The sequence below is a fragment of the Euprymna scolopes genome, chromosome 43, assembly GCF_053919585.1.
Source record: "Euprymna scolopes isolate OS-2025 chromosome 43, ASM5391958v1, whole genome shotgun sequence".
Classification (NCBI taxonomy): domain Eukaryota; kingdom Metazoa; phylum Mollusca; class Cephalopoda; order Sepiida; family Sepiolidae; genus Euprymna; species Euprymna scolopes.
In genome coordinates this window covers 13,175,396-13,193,049 of record NC_136524.1, presented here as the reverse complement: position 1 = coordinate 13,193,049, position 17,654 = coordinate 13,175,396, and the positions used below count along the sequence as shown (strand labels likewise).

The 17,654-nt window shown below is 27.3% G+C and overlaps 1 protein-coding gene across 9 annotated transcripts in view; it reads left to right on the top strand.

The window, feature by feature from the left end:
- Window positions 1-17,654, top strand: part of LOC145268194 (kinesin light chain) — a 418,880-nt gene that overhangs the window by 275,461 nt on the left and 125,765 nt on the right. For all 9 annotated transcript variants that reach the window (XM_080123445.1, XM_080123439.1, XM_080123443.1 and 6 more), the window contains one exon: window positions 9,102-9,203. In XM_080123445.1, coding sequence (XP_079979571.1) covers window positions 9,102-9,203 — 102 coding nt within the window. The remainder of the gene's footprint in view (window positions 1-9,101; window positions 9,204-17,654) is intronic.

The following is a 17,654-nucleotide window of genomic DNA, read 5'->3' as shown; positions in this document are numbered from 1 at the left end:
CCCCCATAATATTTTTTAAATATTTTTACTTGTTTACTGTTGTTTAAAAAAATTAAATTGATTTTTTTAAGTGTTCATTTTCTACCTTGCTTTGTAATTTTGAGTAGCTCAACTTATTTTAAAGTGTTTATTTAGTTAAAAAACAAAAAAGAAGTAATGTTGAGTGTTACTTTTGAACAAAAAATGTCCAACATAAGAGGATTATGTCTTAGGAGTCTCAATAATTGCGCAAAAATAAAACAGAAAATACTGAGGAAGATACAGTTTTAAACGACCCCCTCCTAAAAAAAAAAAAAAAAAAAAAAATTATATACTTCAGATAATGTCCAAGATCACTGCTCGGAAAAAATCAAGCTACTGGAAGTGGATATGGTTGATTATGTAATGAAACTGAACGGGAAAAATGAAAAACAAAACCATATATTTATAAAAAATATTACTTTGATTTTTAACATTTCTTGTGTTATTACGAAACAAACAAAAAAAAAAAAAGAAAACACTTGTATTATCAAATAATAAAACATTTTATTTAGAAAAATTGATTTAGTTTTAACACTTTTTGTGTTCACGAAACAACAAAAGGCAGTTGTTGCAGTATGCGGATGGCAGCCATCTTTTCTTGGTGCGTTTCGCTAAACTATCGTCAGGTGGCCCTTCTCGGTCAAAAAATGTTTAAATTATTAATTTGTTGTTAACCCTTCAATGTTGCTTTAATTCAAAAATGTTTCATTTAAATTATTTATTTGTTCGAAAAAAAAAAACAAAAAGAAGCTATTTTACTGCATAAAGATCCAATATTGTTTTTATTACAAAACTGTTTTATTAAAATTATATTTTCTTATGTAGAGTTTTAAATAAATACTTTTACAATTATATATTGATACATTTTACACAATAAATGATTTGGTTTTCACATATTTTTCTGTTCGGAAAAAAAATCTTGTTCATTACTTATTTGTTGCGTTATTTGACCCAAGGAGAAATTGGAGTTATTACTTTCTAACAAAACCTACCGCCTGCATACAGCAGAAGTGTCCCTGAAATGACTTTTAAACGGTACCTTCCCCTCCCATGCTAAGAATGGCTTTCGAAATAACATTATTTAAGCGCAATACCAAAAATACATAAGGACCATATTTTATGTTTTCTTGTTTAATAATAACACAGGAATTGTTCTAAATAAAATAATTGCTTTCTTTGATAATATGTGTTTTCTTTCTTTTATTTTTGTTTTGTAATAACACATAAAGTATTAAAACTAAAGTATTTTTTTTAAATAAATGTATAGTTTCGTTTTTCGCCTACAACTTAGTAGGTAGAAAAATCGATTTTGCCCTTTTAAAAACAACAGTAAATAAGTATAAATATTTTTTGAAAATATTATGCGGTCTGTAGTCTCGTTTTTGAACAGAATAAATGTGAAACTACTAACAAGTTAGCCATTTAGGTAGAAAATGGACACTTAGAAAATCGATTTTATTTTTTTTAAAAACAGTAAACAAGTAAAAATGAATTTAGGAAAACTCGTCCCGGGAAAACTCGTCTCTGGAAAACCCGACCCTGGAAAACTCGTCCCTTTTCGCTAGGTAGGAAAACTGGTCCCTTACTGAATAAATATCGATTAAAAACACATTTTATGATCGTTCTTGAAGGAGATATTGTTTTTTAAAATAGACTATAGCCCCCATAATATTTTTAAAAAATATTTTTACTTGTTTAATGTTTTTTTTTTTTTTTTTTTTTAAATAAAATCGATTTTCTAAGTGTCCGTTTTCTACCTAACTGGTTAAGTTCTTAGTGGTTTCACTTCTTTTAAAGTGTTTATTATGTTCATAAACGAGACCGCATTTTTTTTTTATATTAATATAAAAAGAACTTACTTATTTACTGTTGTTTATAAAAGGGTAAAATCGATTTTTCTACCTCACCGACTATGTTGTTTAATTTATTTGGAATCGTTTATTCGGTAAAGAAAAAAAAAACACAGACAACAAACAAAAAACATGTCAAGTGTTACGTGAGAACGAGAAATAATGTCCGGTATATCACATCTTAGGGGTCTTGATAATCGCTAAATAGAAAATTAAAGAAATTACTGAGGGAGATTTGGTTTTAAAAAGAAAATAATAAATTTTAATATTTTTTAAAATATAATTTAGAGAGAGGGGGAGGGGGTAAAAACTATATCTCCCTCCGAAAAACAACCAACAAAAAATGAAATTAAAAAGATTCTTGATAAACGATAGCGGAGTTTTCAATAAAATTGATTAATAAATTCATTTAGTGATTACCTTTTCTCTTAATGATTGATTTTAGAATTTTGAAGTAAAAATTTAAAAAAATTAGTTAACGAGAGATTGTTAGCACATGGCATCTCTCGCGCCAAAAAAATATTTTGTTTTTAATTTATTAGTTAATTTTTGCAAAATTTGACAGGACGACAATAAATGTTGATAATTGATAAAATTATAATTTTAAATAATGCATGAGTGCATTTGGTATGAGAGAAAACAAAAACATAACAACAAAAAAAACTATCATAATTAAAAACCAAAACAAAAAAGTAACGAAAAATCGAATCGCTCCCTGTTTTTTAATTTTTGGGTTTTGTTTTTATTATTGTTTTTATGACTCCAAAAAAAACATCGTTAAAATAAGAACAAAAAAAAATTTGTAATCAACTTTGTATGAACATAATAAACGCTTTAAAAGAAGTGAAACCACTAAGAACTTGGCCAGTTAGGTAGAAAAAGGACACTTAGAAAATCGATTTTATTTAAAAAAAAAAACATTGAACAAGTAAAAATATTTTTAAAAAATATTATGGGGGGGCTATAGTCTATTTTAAAAAACAATAACTCTTTCAAGAACGATCATAAAATGTGTTTTCAATCGATATTTATTCAATAAGGGACAAGTTTTCCTACCTAGCGAAAGGGACGAGTTTTCCGGAGACGAGTTTTCCCCGGGACGAGTTTTCCGGGCACCAGTAAAAATAGTTTTTTTTTGGGGGGGGGGGGTTTATAGTCTTTTTAAATACAATATCTCCTTCAAGAACGGTTATAAAATGTGTTTTCAATTGATATTTATTCAATAAGTGACCCGTTTTTATACCTAGCAAAATGGGATGAGTTTTCCAGGTACCGGTTTTCTGGGGACGAGTTTTCCTAAATTCATATATATATATATATATATATATATATATATATATATATATGGTCCCCATAAAACTCGTCTCCGGAAAACTCCTACCCAAAAAACTCACCCCTTTTTACTAGGTAGGAAAACTGGTCCCTTATTGAATAAATATCGATTGAAAACACATTTTATTACCGTTTTTGAAGGAGATATTGTTTTTAAAAGAGACTATGCACCACCAAATTATTTTTAAAAATTATTTTTAACTCTTGCTTAAAAAAAATAAATTTGATCACAGAGTCAAGATACGAAAAACAAAACCAAATATTTATTTAAAAGAAATACTCTAGTTTTAACACTTTTTGTGTCATCACGAAACAAAAAGAAAAAAAAAGAAAACACATATTATCAAAGAAAGCAATTGTTTTATTTAAGAGAATTAATTCAGTTTAAATAATTCTTGTGTTATTACAAAACAAAAAAGAAAACACGGTCTTATGTAATTTTGGTATCACGCTGAAATAATAACGTTATTTCGAAAGCCATTCTTAACATCGGGAGGGGAGTATCGTTTAAAAGTCATTTTGGGGGCACTTGTGCAGTACTTAAAAATATACAAAGTGATTTTCTTTTGGAGGTGGGGGAGGCTCGTTTTAAAACCATATCTACCTTTCTTTAATTTTCGGACATTTTTTGTTAAAAATTATTTACTAAGTAATGTCGAGTGCGACATTACTTGTTATTTCTTTTTAATTAAATAAACTCTTTAAAATAAGTTTAAACACCAAAAACTTACAAAGCTAGGTTGAAAACGAAAACTTAGAAAAATCAATCTAATTTTTTTTAAAACAATAAACATGTAAACATATTTTTAAAAATATTAGGGAATGTGCATTATTACCTAAAAATATACAAATTTATTTTCTTTTGGAGGGGGGGGCTGGTTTTAAAACTATATCTACCTTAATATTTTCTTTAATTTTCTATTTTTGACCAATTATCCTCCTAAGACGTGATCCTCTTATGTCGGACATGTTTTGTTCGAATTTAGGAAAACTCGTCTCCGGAAAACTCGTCCCCTTTCGCTAGATAGGGAAACTGGTCCCTTATTGAATAAATATCGATTGAAAACACATTTTATGACTGTTCTTAAAGAAGATATTATTTTTAAAAGAAAATACACATCCCATGATATTTTTTAAAAATATATTTACTTGTTTACTCTTGGTTTAAAAAATTCTACCCAACTTTGAAAGTTTTTGGTCTTTCAACTTATTTTAAAGAGTTTATTTAGTTAAAAAAAAGTAATGTCTAGTGTTACTTATAAACAAAAAATCTCCGACATAAGAGGATGACGTCTTAGTATAATTTCTCAAAAATAGAAAATTAAAAAAAAATATTGAAATAGATATAGTTTTAAAACGAACCCCCCCTTCCAAAAGAAAATAAATTTGTATATTTTTAGTTAATAATGCATATCTCATAATATTTAAAAAAATATTTTTACATGTTTACATGTTTTTAAAAAAAAATAAATTGATTTTTCTACGTTTTCGTTTTCTACCTAGCTTTGTAAGTTTTTGGTGCTTAAACTTATTTTAAAGAGTTTATTTAGTTAAAAAAAAAATAAACAAGTAATGTCGCACTCAACATTACTTAGTAAATAATTTTGAAAAATACTGATGTAGATATAGTTTTAAAACGAGCCTCCCCTACCTCCAAAAGAAAATAAATTTGTATATTTTTGAAGTACTGCACAAGTGCCCCCAAAATTAATTTTAAACGATAGTCCCCTCCCAATGTTAAGAATGGCTTTCGAAATAATAACGTTATTATTTCAGCGCGATACGAAAATTACATAAGACCGTGCTTTCTTTTTTGTTTTGTAATAACACAAGAATTATTTAAACTGAATTAATTCTTCTAAATAAAACAATTGCTTTCTTTGATAATATGTGTTTTCTTTTTTTTATTTTTGTTTCGTAACACAAAAAGTTTTAAAACTAGAGTATTTTTAAAAATAAATATTTGGTTTCGTTTTTCGTATCTTAACTCCGTGATCAAGTTTCGTGATCAAGTTTATTTTTTTTAAGCAAGAGTTAAAAAATAATTTTTAAAAATATTATGGGTGTGCATCTCCTTCAAGAACGGTAATAAAATGTGTTTTCAATCGATATTTATTCAATAAGGGACCAGTTTTCCTACTTAGCAAAAAGAGGGGATTTTTCCTGGTACGAATTTTCCGGGGACGAGTTTTCCCGGACGAGTTTTCCCGGGCACCATTTTTATTGAATTTAGGAAAACTCGTCCCGGGAAAACTCGTCTCCTGAAAACTCGTCCCTTTTCGCTAGGTAGGAAAACTGGTCCCTTATTGAATAAATACCGATTGAAAACACATTTTATGATCGTTCTTGAAGGAGATATTGTTTTTTTTTAAATAAACTATAGCCCCCCCCCCATAATGTTTAAAAAAAAATATTTTTACTTGTTTAATGTTTTTTTTTTTTTTTTTTTTTTTTTAAATAAAATCGATTTTCTAAGTGTCCGTTTTCTACCTAACTGGCTAAGTTCTTAGTGGTTTCACTTATTTTAAAGCGTTTATTATGTTCATACAAAGTTAATTACAATTTTTTTTGTTCTTATTTTAACGATGTTTTTTGGAGTCATAAAAACAAAACAAAAAAAAAAAAACCCAAAAATTAAAAAACGGGGAGTGATTATTCGATTCTTCGTTACGCTTTTGGTTTTGTTTTTTAATTATGATAGTTTTTTGTTGTTATGTTTTTGTTTTCTGTCATACCAAATGCACTCATGCGTTATTTAAAATTATGATTTTGTCAATTATCAACATTTATTGTCGTCCTGTCAAATTTTGCAAAAATTAACTAATAAATTAAAAGCGAAATATTTTTTTGACGCGAGAGATGCCATGTGCTAACAATCTCTCGTTAACTCATTTTTAATTTTTTAAATTTTTACTTCAAAATTCTAAAATCAATCATTAAGAGAGAAAGTAATCACTAAATAAATTTATTAATCAATTTTATTGAAAACTCCGCGATCGTTTATCAAGAATCTTTTTAATTTCATTTTTTGTTGGTTGCTTTTCGAAGGGAGATATAGGTTTTATGCCCCCCCTCTCTCTCTAAATTATATTTAAAAAAATATTAAAATTTATTATTTTCTTTTTAAAACCAAATCTCCCTCAGTAATTTCTTTAATTTTCTATTTTTTAGCGATTATCAAGACCCCCTAAGATGTGATACCGGGCATTATTTCTCGTTCTCCCGTAACACTCGACTGACATGTTTTTTGTTTGTTTTCTGTTTTTTTTTCTTTACCAAATAAACGATTCCAAATAAATTAAATAAACAACATAGTCGGCGAGGTATAAAAATCGATTTTACCCTTTTATAAACAACAGTATATAAGTAAATTCTTTTTATATTAATATAAAAAAAAATATGCGGTCTCGTTTATAAACATAATAAACGCTTTTATTAAAAACACAAAAAAAACATTAAACAAGTACAAATATTTTTTAAAAAATATTATGGCTATAGTTTATTTTAAAAAAACAATATCTCCTTCAAGAACGATCATAAAATGTGTTTTCAATCGATATTTATTCAATAAGGGACCAGTTTTCCTACCTAGCGAAAGGGGACGAGTTTTCCGGAGACGAGTTTTCCGGAGACGAGTTTTCCGGAGACGAGTTTTCCGGAGACGAGTTTTCCCGGCACCATTTTTATTGAATTTAGGAAAACTCGTCCCGGGAAAACTCGTCCCGGGAAAACTCGTCTCGGGAAAACTCGTCTCCGGAAAATTCGTCTCCGGAAAACTCGTCCCCTTTCGCTAGATAGGAAAACTGGTCCCTTATTGAATAAATATCGATTGAAAACACATTTTATGATCGTTCTTGAAGGAGATATTGCTTTTTAAAATAGACTATAGCCCCCCCCCCCCCAATATTTAAAAAAAAATATTTTTATTTGTTTAATGTTTTTTTTCTTTGTTTTTTTTTAAATAAAATCGATTGTCCGTTTTCTACCTAACTGGCTAAGTTCTTAGTGGTTTCACTTATTTTAAAGCGTTTATTATGTTCATACAAAGTTAATTACAATTTTTTTTTGTTCTTATTTTAACGATTTTTTTTTTTTGGAGTCATAAAAACTAATAAAAAAACAAAACAAAAAAATTAAAAACTGGGAGCGTTACTTTTTTGTTTTGGTTTTTTAATTATGATAGTTTTTTTGTTGTTATGTTTTCGTTTTCTCTCATACCAAATGACTCATGCGTTATTTAAAATTATAATTCTATCAGGGTTTGTATTACTGTACACATTGATTCGAAAAAGTTGTATTTTTAAAATATAATTTAGAGAAGGGGGGGGGGTTAAAACTATATCTCCCTCCGAAAAACAACCAACAAAAAATGAAATTAAAAAGATTCTTGATACACGATAGCGGAGTTTTCAATAAAATTGATTAATAAATTTATTTAGTGATTACTTTTTCTCTTAATGATTGATTTTAGAATTTTGAAGTAAAAATTAAAAATGAGTTAACGAGAGATTGTTAGCACATGGCATCTCTCGCGCCAAAAAAATATTTCGCTTTTAATTTATTAGTTAATTTTTGCAAAATTTGACAGGACGACAATAAATGTTGATAATTGATAAAATTATAATTTTAAATAACGCATGAGTGCATTTGGTATGAGAGAAAAAACAAAACCATAACAAAAAAAAAAACAAACTATCATAATTAAAAAACCAAAACAAAAAAAGTAACGAAGAATCGAATCGCTCCCTGATTTTTTAAAATTTTTTTGTTTTGTTTTTTATTATTATTGTTTTTATGACTCCAAAAAACATCGTTAAAATAAGAACCAAAAAATTTGGTATTAACTTTGTATGAACATAATAAACGCTTTAAAATAAGTGAAACCACTAAGAACTTAGCCAGTAAGGTAGAAAATGGACACTTAGAAAATCAATTTTATTTAAAAAAAAAAAAGAACATTAAACAAGTTAAAATATTTGTTTTTAATATTATGGGGGGCTATAGTCTATTTTAAAAAACACTATCTCCTTCAAGAACGATCATAAAATGTGGTTTCAATCGATATTTATTCAATACGGGACCAGTTTTCCTACCTAGCGAAAGGGGACGAGTTTTCCGGAGACGAGTTTTCCGGAGACGGGTTTTCCCGGGACGAGTTTTCCGAGCACCATTTTTATTATAATGGGGGGGGGGGGGTGAAAAAAAATAACCATAAAATATATTTGGAAATTAAAAAGTTAGGCTCTCCTTTTATTCACCATTACCTAACAATCTTTCAGATGCATGAATAAATATTTTTTATTTCTTTGTAATTACTGCAAAAAAGTTTCTTGATGAGCTATAAGATGAATTAAACAATTATGAAAATATCATTTGCTTTTTATCTAATGAATTATTTAAAATAATCATTACACATGAAAAAAAAAGAATCTAACAAAATATGAAAATATGTCACGTTGACCTACAAAAATATTGCATAAATTTGCAATTGCTACAATTTAAAAGTAGGTATAGAATATATTTAATTAAATATTACTTCATTATTTTTTAGTTTAGTGTAGAATTATATTTAATTAAAAGATTGATATGTGAAAAATGTGACTTATTTTTCAAATATATACTTTTTAAAATCAATATTTAAAAAGAAAATTAAATCTAAGTTTTTTTTTTATCTTGTATAATTTTTTTTATTAAAAATGTAATGAAAACATTTTTTAATTCCTTGAACTGAAGCAATTAATAATATATTTTTAATTCATTTTTTTTTTCATACAGCTGGCAAAAATAGTAACTAAAAAAAAAAAAAAATAAAAAATAGCTTACTAGAACTACTTATAATAAAAATTTCTTGTTTTTCATATAATATTCTTTTTAATCAGTTTATTTTATTTTTTCTAGGTTGCTGCCACCTTAAATAATTTGGCAGTATTATATGGTAAGCGGGGCAAGTACAAGGATGCTGAGCCACTCTGCAAAAGAGCCCTTGTGATCAGAGAAAAGGTTAGTTTAATTATTTTTACACATTTCATTATTAGCTTTCTCTGCATTTTCTTAACATGCAAACTGAAAATGAATTATTGGTTCATTTGTTTATAGAGATTATATTATATCGGCAATGTGATAAAATATTTTAAGTTAGATGTATTTTCTTTCGGTAATTCTTTTTTGGCACACCAGGATGCCAGCTCGCCGAAAAGTATGCCACGTGCCAAATTTCATTCCGTCGTAAAAACAACTTTCTACAGAAAAAAACAACAACTTATTCTTACATTTTTATCTCACGAATAAACATAAAATTATATATTAAAAAACGCGTTTATTATTTTTAAAATCAAACAACAGAGTTGAAGTCAATGTTTTCGATTGTAAAACAAAACTATTTTATTGCTAAATTTCTGTGTTGCGTACTCACAAATTATTTTTTCTAAAGAATAAGATTGAATAAAGTTTATTTTTACAAGAATGTTTAGACATTTACCTAGTGAATAAGCATAAAAATATATAGGAAAAACCGTGTTTATTATTTAAAAAAAATAAAATTATACACTAGGTATGAAGTTAGTTTTGTTTAAGAAAAAAAAAAAAAACAACTTCATACCCAGTGTATAATTTTTATTTTTTTTTAAATAATAAACGCGGTTTTTCATATATATTTTTATGCTTATTCACTAGTTAAATGTCTAAACATTCTTGTAAAAATAAACTTTATTCAATTTCATTCTTTAGAAAAAATAATTCATGAGTATGCCAAACAATTTTGTAAAACAAATTCAGTTTCGTTAAAGAAAAAAAAAAAAAGAAGCCAACATCATACACGATGTATAATTTTATTATTTTTTTAAATAATAAACACGGTTTTTCCTATATATTCTTATGCTTATTCACTAGGTAAATGTCTAAACATTCTTGTAAAAATAAACTTTATTCAATTTTATTCTTTAGAAAAAATAATTCGTGAGTACACCAAACACAATTTTATCAAAAAAATTAGTTTTGTTTTACAATCTAAAACATTGACTTCAACTCCATTGTTAGATATTAAAAATAATAAACGCGGTTTTTAATATATTATTTTATGTTTATTCACGAGATAAAAATGTAAAAATATGTTGTTTTTTTACTGTAGAAAGTTGTTTTTATGATGGAATGAAATTTGGTGTGTGGCATACCTTTTGGCAAGCTGGCGTCCTGGCGTGCTAACAAAGAATTACCCCCCCCTTTTTTTTTTAGAATTAAAATAATACTATCCATGGTGTGTGTGTGTGTGTGTATATATATATATATATATATATATATATATAAGCAGAGTACAAAAATCCACCAGACACCAACACACATTATGATGGATTTGATCTTATAATATAGAATTTAGGAAAATTCGTCCCCTTTTGCTAGGTAGGAAAACTGGTCCCTTATTGAATAAATATCAATTGAAAACACATTTTAAGACTGTTCTTTAATAAGATATTGTCTTTAAAAGAGAATAAACATCCCATAATATTTAAAAAAATATTTTTACTTGTATAAACTCTTTAAAATAAGTTTAAAGACCAAAAACTTTCAAAGCTAAGTAGAAAACGTTGTTTTAAAAAAATTAAATTAATTTTTTGTTTTCTACCTAGCTTTGAAAGTTTTTGGTCTTTCAACTTATTTTAAAGAGTTTTAGTTTAAAAAAAAAAAAAAAAAAAAAAAAAAAAAAAGTAATGTAGAGTGTTACTTATGAACAAAAAATGTGGTGTGTCCGACGTAAGAGGATCACATTTAAGGGGTGCCCGGAAAACTCGTCTCCGGAAAACTCGTCCCCTTTCGCTAGGTAGGAAAACTGGTCCCTTATTGAATAAATATCGATTGAAAACACATTTTATGATCGTTCTTGAAGGAGATATTGTTTTTAAAATAGACTATAGGCCCCCATAATATTTTAAAAAAATATTTTTACTTGTGTAATGTTTTTTTTTTTTTTAATAAAATTGATTTTCTAAGTGTCCATTTTCTACCTAACTGGCTAAGTTCTTAGTGGTTTCACTTATTTTAAAGCGTTTATTATGTTCATACAAAGTTAATTACAAAATTTTTTGTTCTTATTTTAACGATGTTTTTTGGAGTCATAAAAACAATAATAAAAAAACAAAAAAATGAAAAAACGGAGCGATTCGATTCTTTGTTACTTTTTTGTTTTTGCTTTTTTAATTATGATAGGTTTTTTTTGTTATGTTTTTGTTTTCTCTCATACCAAATGCACTCATGTGTTATTTAAAATTATATTTTTATCAGTTATCAACATTTATTGTCGTCCTGTCAAATTTTGCAAAAATTAACTAATAAATTAAAAGCGAAATATTTTTTTGACGCGAGAGATGCCATGTGCTAACAATCTCTCGTTAACTCATTTTTAATTTTTACTTCAAAATTCTAAAATCAATCATTAAGAGAAAAAGTAATCACTAAATAAATTTATTAATCAATTTTATTGAAAACTCCACTATCGTTTATCAAGAATCTTTTTAATTTCATTTTTTGTTGGTTGTTTTTCGGAGGGAGATATAGTTTTTATCCCCCCCCCTCTCTCTCTCTAAATTATGTTTTAAAAAATATTAAAATTTTGTTTTTAAAACCAAATCTCCCTTAGTAATTTCTTTAATTTTCGGGTTTGTATTACTGTATACATAGATTCAAAAAAGTTGTCAAAAAACAAATATATAACAAATAAATGTTATCAAAGGCAAGATAAGTTACTTTTCTACCAAACTGGATATATATTTTGTGTTTTTATTCAATGTAACATGTTTATTCAGCTCGAAAAACATACAGCATTTACCGATGTCTTTGAAAATTCAAGATGGCGTCTGATTCTCTCTTTAACACGGTAAGTTTGGGAAAAGGTGTTATAAATAAAAAACCAGATAAAATACTGTTAAAAACTCGCTCAATATATGTTACCGTGACATAGGTTAACATATATTCAGCGGGTTTTTAATAGTATTTTGTATAGTTTTTTATTTATAACACCTTATCCCAAACTTACCGTGTTAAAGAGAGAATCAGACGCCATCTTGAATTTTCGAATACATCGGTAAACGCTGTATGTTTTTCGAGCTGAATAAACATGTTACATTGAATAAAAACACAAAAAATATATCCAGTTTGGTAGAAAAGTAACTTATCTTGCCTTGATAACATTTATTTGTTATATATTTGTTTTTTGACAACTTTTTCACATCTATGTGTACAGTAATACAAACCCAAATTTTCTATTTTTTAGCGATCATCAAAACCCCTAAGATGTGATATACCGGACATTATTTCTCGTTCTCACGTAACACTTTTGTTTGTTTTCTGTGTTTTTTTTTCTTTACCAAATAAACGATTCCAAATAAATTAAACAACAGTAAAGAAGTAAATTCTTTTTTATATTAATATTAAAAAAAATATGCGGTCCCGTTTATGAACATAATAAACGCTTTAAAATAAGTGAAACCACTAAGAACTTAGCCAGTTAGGTAGAAAGCAGACACTTAGAAAATCGATTTTATTTAAAAAAAAAAAAAAAAAAAAAACATTAAACAAGAAAAAATATTTTTTAAAAATCTTATGTGGGGGCTATAGTCTATTTTAAAAACCAATATCTCCTTCAAGAACGATCATAAAATGTGTTTTCAATCGATATTTATTCAATACGGGACCAGTTTTCCTACCTAGCGAAAAGGGACGAGTTTTCCCGAGACGAGTTTTCCTGGGACGAGTTTTTCTAAATTCCGTTTTAGGAGGATAATTGGTCCAAAATAGAAAGTTAAAGAAAATATTAAGGTAGATATAGTTTTAAAAGGTGCCCGGAAAACTTGTCCCGGGAAAACCCGTCTCGGGAAAACTCGACCCCGGAAAACTCGTCCCCTTTCGCTCGGTAGGAAAACTGGTCCCGTATTGAATAAATATCGATTGAAAACACATTTTATGATCGTTCTTGAAGGAGATATTGTTTTTTAAAATAGACTATAGCCATAATATTTAAAAAAAAATATTCTTACTTGTTTAATGTTTTTTTTTTATTAAATAAAATTGATTTTCTAAGTGTCCGTTTTCTACCTAACTGGCTAAGTTCTTAGTGGTTTCACTTATTTTAAAGCGTTTATTATGTTCATACAAAGTTAATTACAAATTTTTTTGTTCTTATTTAAACAATGTTTTTTGGAGTCATAAAAACAATAATAAAAAACAAAACAAAAAAATTAAAAAACAGGGAGCGATTCGATTCTTCGTTACTATTTTTGTTTTGGTTTTTTCATTATGATAGTTTTTGTGTTGTTGTTATGTTTTTGTTTTCCCTCATACCAAATGCACTCATGCGTTATTTAAAATTATAGTTTTATCAATTATCAACATTTATTGTCGTCCTGTCAAATTTTGCAAAAATTAACTAATAAATTAAAAGCAAAATATTTTTTTGACGCGAGAGATGCCATGTGCTAACAATCTCTCGTTAACTCATTTTTAATTTTTACTTCAAAATTCTAAAATCAATCATTAAGAGAAAAAGTAATCACTAAATAAATTTATTAATCAATTTTATTGAAAACTCCGCTATCGTTTATCAAGAATCTTTTTAATTTCATTTTTTGTTGGTTGTTTTTCGGAGGGAGATATAGTTTTTAAGGTGTTTTTTTAACCCCCCCCCCCGCCTCTCTCTAAATTATATTTAAAAAAATGGGTTTGTATTACTGTACACATAGATTCGAAAAAAGTTGTCAAAAAACAAATATATAACAAATAAATGTTATCAAAGGCAAGATAAGTTACTTTTCTACCAAACTGGATATATTTTTTGTGTTTTTATTCAATGTAACATGTTTATTCAGCTCGAAAACCATACAGTGTTTACCGATGTATTCGAAATTTCAAGATGGCGTCTGACTCCCTCTGTAACATGGTAAGTTTGAGAAATGGTGTTATAAATAAAAAACTGGATAAAATACTGTTAAAACTCGCTCAATATATGTTACCGTGACATATATTTGGCGGGTTTTTAATAGTATTTTGTATAGTTTTTTATTTATAACACCTTTTCCCAAACTTACCGTGTTATAGAGGGATGAGGCGCCATCTTGAATTTTACAATACATCGGTAAACACTGTATGTTTTTCGAACTGAATAAACATGTTACATTGAATAAAAACACAAAAAATATATCCAGTTTGGTAGAAAAGTAACTTATCTTGCCTTTGATAACATTTTTTTGTTATATATTATTTTTTAAAAACTTTTTCGAATCTATGTGTACAGTAATACAAACCAGTAATTTCTTTAATTTTCTATTTTTACGCAATCATCCAGACCCCGAAGATGTGATATACTGGACATTAGTTCTCGTTCTCACGTAACACTCAACATGTTTTTTGTTTGTTTTCTGTGAAAAAGAAAACTTTGCAAAACAACAGAAAATAAGTAAATTCTTTTTATATTAATATAAAAAAAAATATGCGGTATCGTTTATGAAGGTGCCCGGAAAACTCGTCTCCAGAAAACTCGTCTCCGGAAAACTCGTCTCCGGAAAACTCGTCTCCGGAAAACTCGTCCCCTTTCGCTAGATAGGAAAACTGGTCCCTTATTGAATAAATATCGATTGAAAACACATTTTATGATCATTCTTGAAGGAGATATTGCTTTTTAAAATAGACTATAGCCCCCCCCCCAATATTTTTTAAAAATATTTTTACTTGTGCAATGTTTTCTTTTTTTTTTTTTTTTTTATTAAATAAAATCGATTTTCTAAGTGTCCGTTTTCTACCTAACTGGCTAAGTTCTTAGTGGTTTCACTTCTTTTAAAGCGTTTATTATGTTCAGACAAAGTTAATTACAATTTTTTTGTTTCTTATTTTAACGATATTTTTTGGAGTCATAAAAACAATAATTAAAAACAAAACCAAAAAATTAAAAAAAACAGGGAGCGATTCAATTTTTCGTTACTTTTTTGTTTTGTTTTTTAATTATGATAGTTTTTTTGTTGTTATGTTTTTGTTTTCTCTCATACCAAATGCACTTATGCGTTATTTAAAATTGTAATTTTGTCAATTATCAACATTTATTGTCGTCCTGTCAAATTTTGCAAAAATTAACTAATAAATTAAAAACGAAATATTTTTTTGGCGCGAGAGATGCCATGTGCTAACAATCTCTGTTAACTAATTTTTAATTTTTACTTCAAAATTCTAAAATCAATCATTAAGAGAAAAAGTAATCAGTAAATAAATTTCTTAATCAATTTTCTTGAAAATCCCGCTATCGTTTATCAAGAATCTTTTTAATTTCATTTTTTGTTGGTTGTTTTTCGGGAGATATAGTTTTTACCCCCGCCCCTCTCTCAAAATTATAATTTAGAAAATATTAAAATTTATTATTTTCTTTTTAAAACCAAATCTCCCTCAGTAATTTCTTTTATTTTCTATTTTTTTAGCGATTATCAAGACCCCTAAGATGTGATACCGGACATTATTTCTCGTTCGGGTTTGTATTACTGTACACATAGATTCGAAAAAGTTGTCAAAAAACAAATGAATTTAGGAAAACTCGTCCCGGGAAAACTCGTCTCCGGAAAACTCGTCTCGGGAAAACTCGTCCCCTTTTGCTAGGTAGGAAAACTGGTCCCGTATTGAATAAATATCGATCGAAAACACATTTTATGATCGTTCTTGAAGGAGATATTGCTTTTTAAAATAGGCTATAGCCCCCCCCCATAATATTTTTAAAAAATATTTTTATTTGTTTCATGTTTTTTTTTTTGTTTTTTTTTTCTACCTAACTGGCTAAGTTCTTAGTGGTTTCACTTATTTTAAAGCGTTTATTATGTTCATACAAAGTTAATTAAAAAAATTTTTGGTTCTGATTTTAACGATGTTTTTTGGAGTAATAAAAACAATAATAAAAAACAAAACAAAAATATTAAAAACTGGGAGCGTTACTTTTTTGTTTTGGTTTTTTAATTATGATAGTTTTTTGTTATGTTTTTGTTTTCTCTCATACCAAATGACTCATGCGTTATTTAAAATTATAATTCTATCAATTATCAACATTTATTGTCGTCCTGTCAAATTTTGCAAAAATTAACTAATAAATCAAAAGCGAAATATTTTTTTGGCGCGAGAGATGCCATGTGCTAACAATCTCTCGTTAACTCATTTTTAATTTTTTTAATTTTTACTTCAAAATTCTAAAATCAATCATTCAGAGAAAAAGTAATCACTAAATAAATTTATTAATCAATTTTATTGAAAACTCCGCTATCGTTTATCAAGAATCTTTTTAATTTCATTTTTTGTTGGTTGTTTTTCCGAGGGAGATATAACCCCCCCCCTCTCTAAATTATATTTCAAAAAATATTAAAATTTTGTATTACTTTACACATAGATTCGAAAAATAATAACTGTTAGAAATTCGCTCAATATATATTACCGTGACATAGGTTGACATATATTCAGTGTTTTTTTTAATAGTATTTTGTCTAGTTTATTATTTATAACACCTATTCCCGAACTTACTGCGTTTAAGAGAGAGTCGGCCGCTATTTTGAATTGTCCAATACATCGGTAAACACTGTATGTTTTTCGAGCTGAATAAACATGTTACATTGAATAAAAACACGAAAAATATATCCAGTTTGGTAGGAAAGTAACTTATCTTGCCTTTGATAACATTTATTTGTTATATATTTGTTTTTTGACAATTTTTTCGAATCTATGTGTACAGTAATACAAACCCAAATCGATTTTACCCTTTTATAACAACAGTAAATAAGTAAGTTCTTTTTATATTAATATAAAAAAAAATATGCGGTCTCGTTTATGAACATAATAAACGCTTTAAAATAAGTGAAACCACTAAGAACTTAGCCAGTTAGGTAGAAAACGGACACTTAGAAAATCGATTTTATTTAAAAAAAAAAAAAAAAACATCAAACAAGTAAAAAAATTTTTTTTTTAATATTATGGGGTGGGGGGGCTATAGTCTATTTTAAAAAAACAATTTCTCCTTCAAGAACGATCATAAAATGTGTTTTCAATCGATATTTATTCAATAAGGGACCAGTTTTCCTACCTAGTGAAAGGGGACGAGTTTTCCCGAGACGAGTTTTCCGGAGACGAGTTTTCCCGGGACGAGTTTTCCGGGCACCAAAACAAATATATAACAAATAAATGTTATCAAAGGCAAGATAAATTACTTTTCTACCAAACTGGATATAATTTTCGTGTTTTTATTTAATTTAACATGTTTATTCAGCTCAAAAAGCATACAGTGTTTACCGATGTATTGGAAAATTCAAAATGGCAGCCGACTCTCTCTTTAACATGGTAAGTTCGGGAAAAGGTGTTATAAACTAGACAAAAAAGGTGTTATAAACTAGACAAAATACTATTAAAAAACCACCGAATATATGTCAAGTTATGTCACGGTAACATATA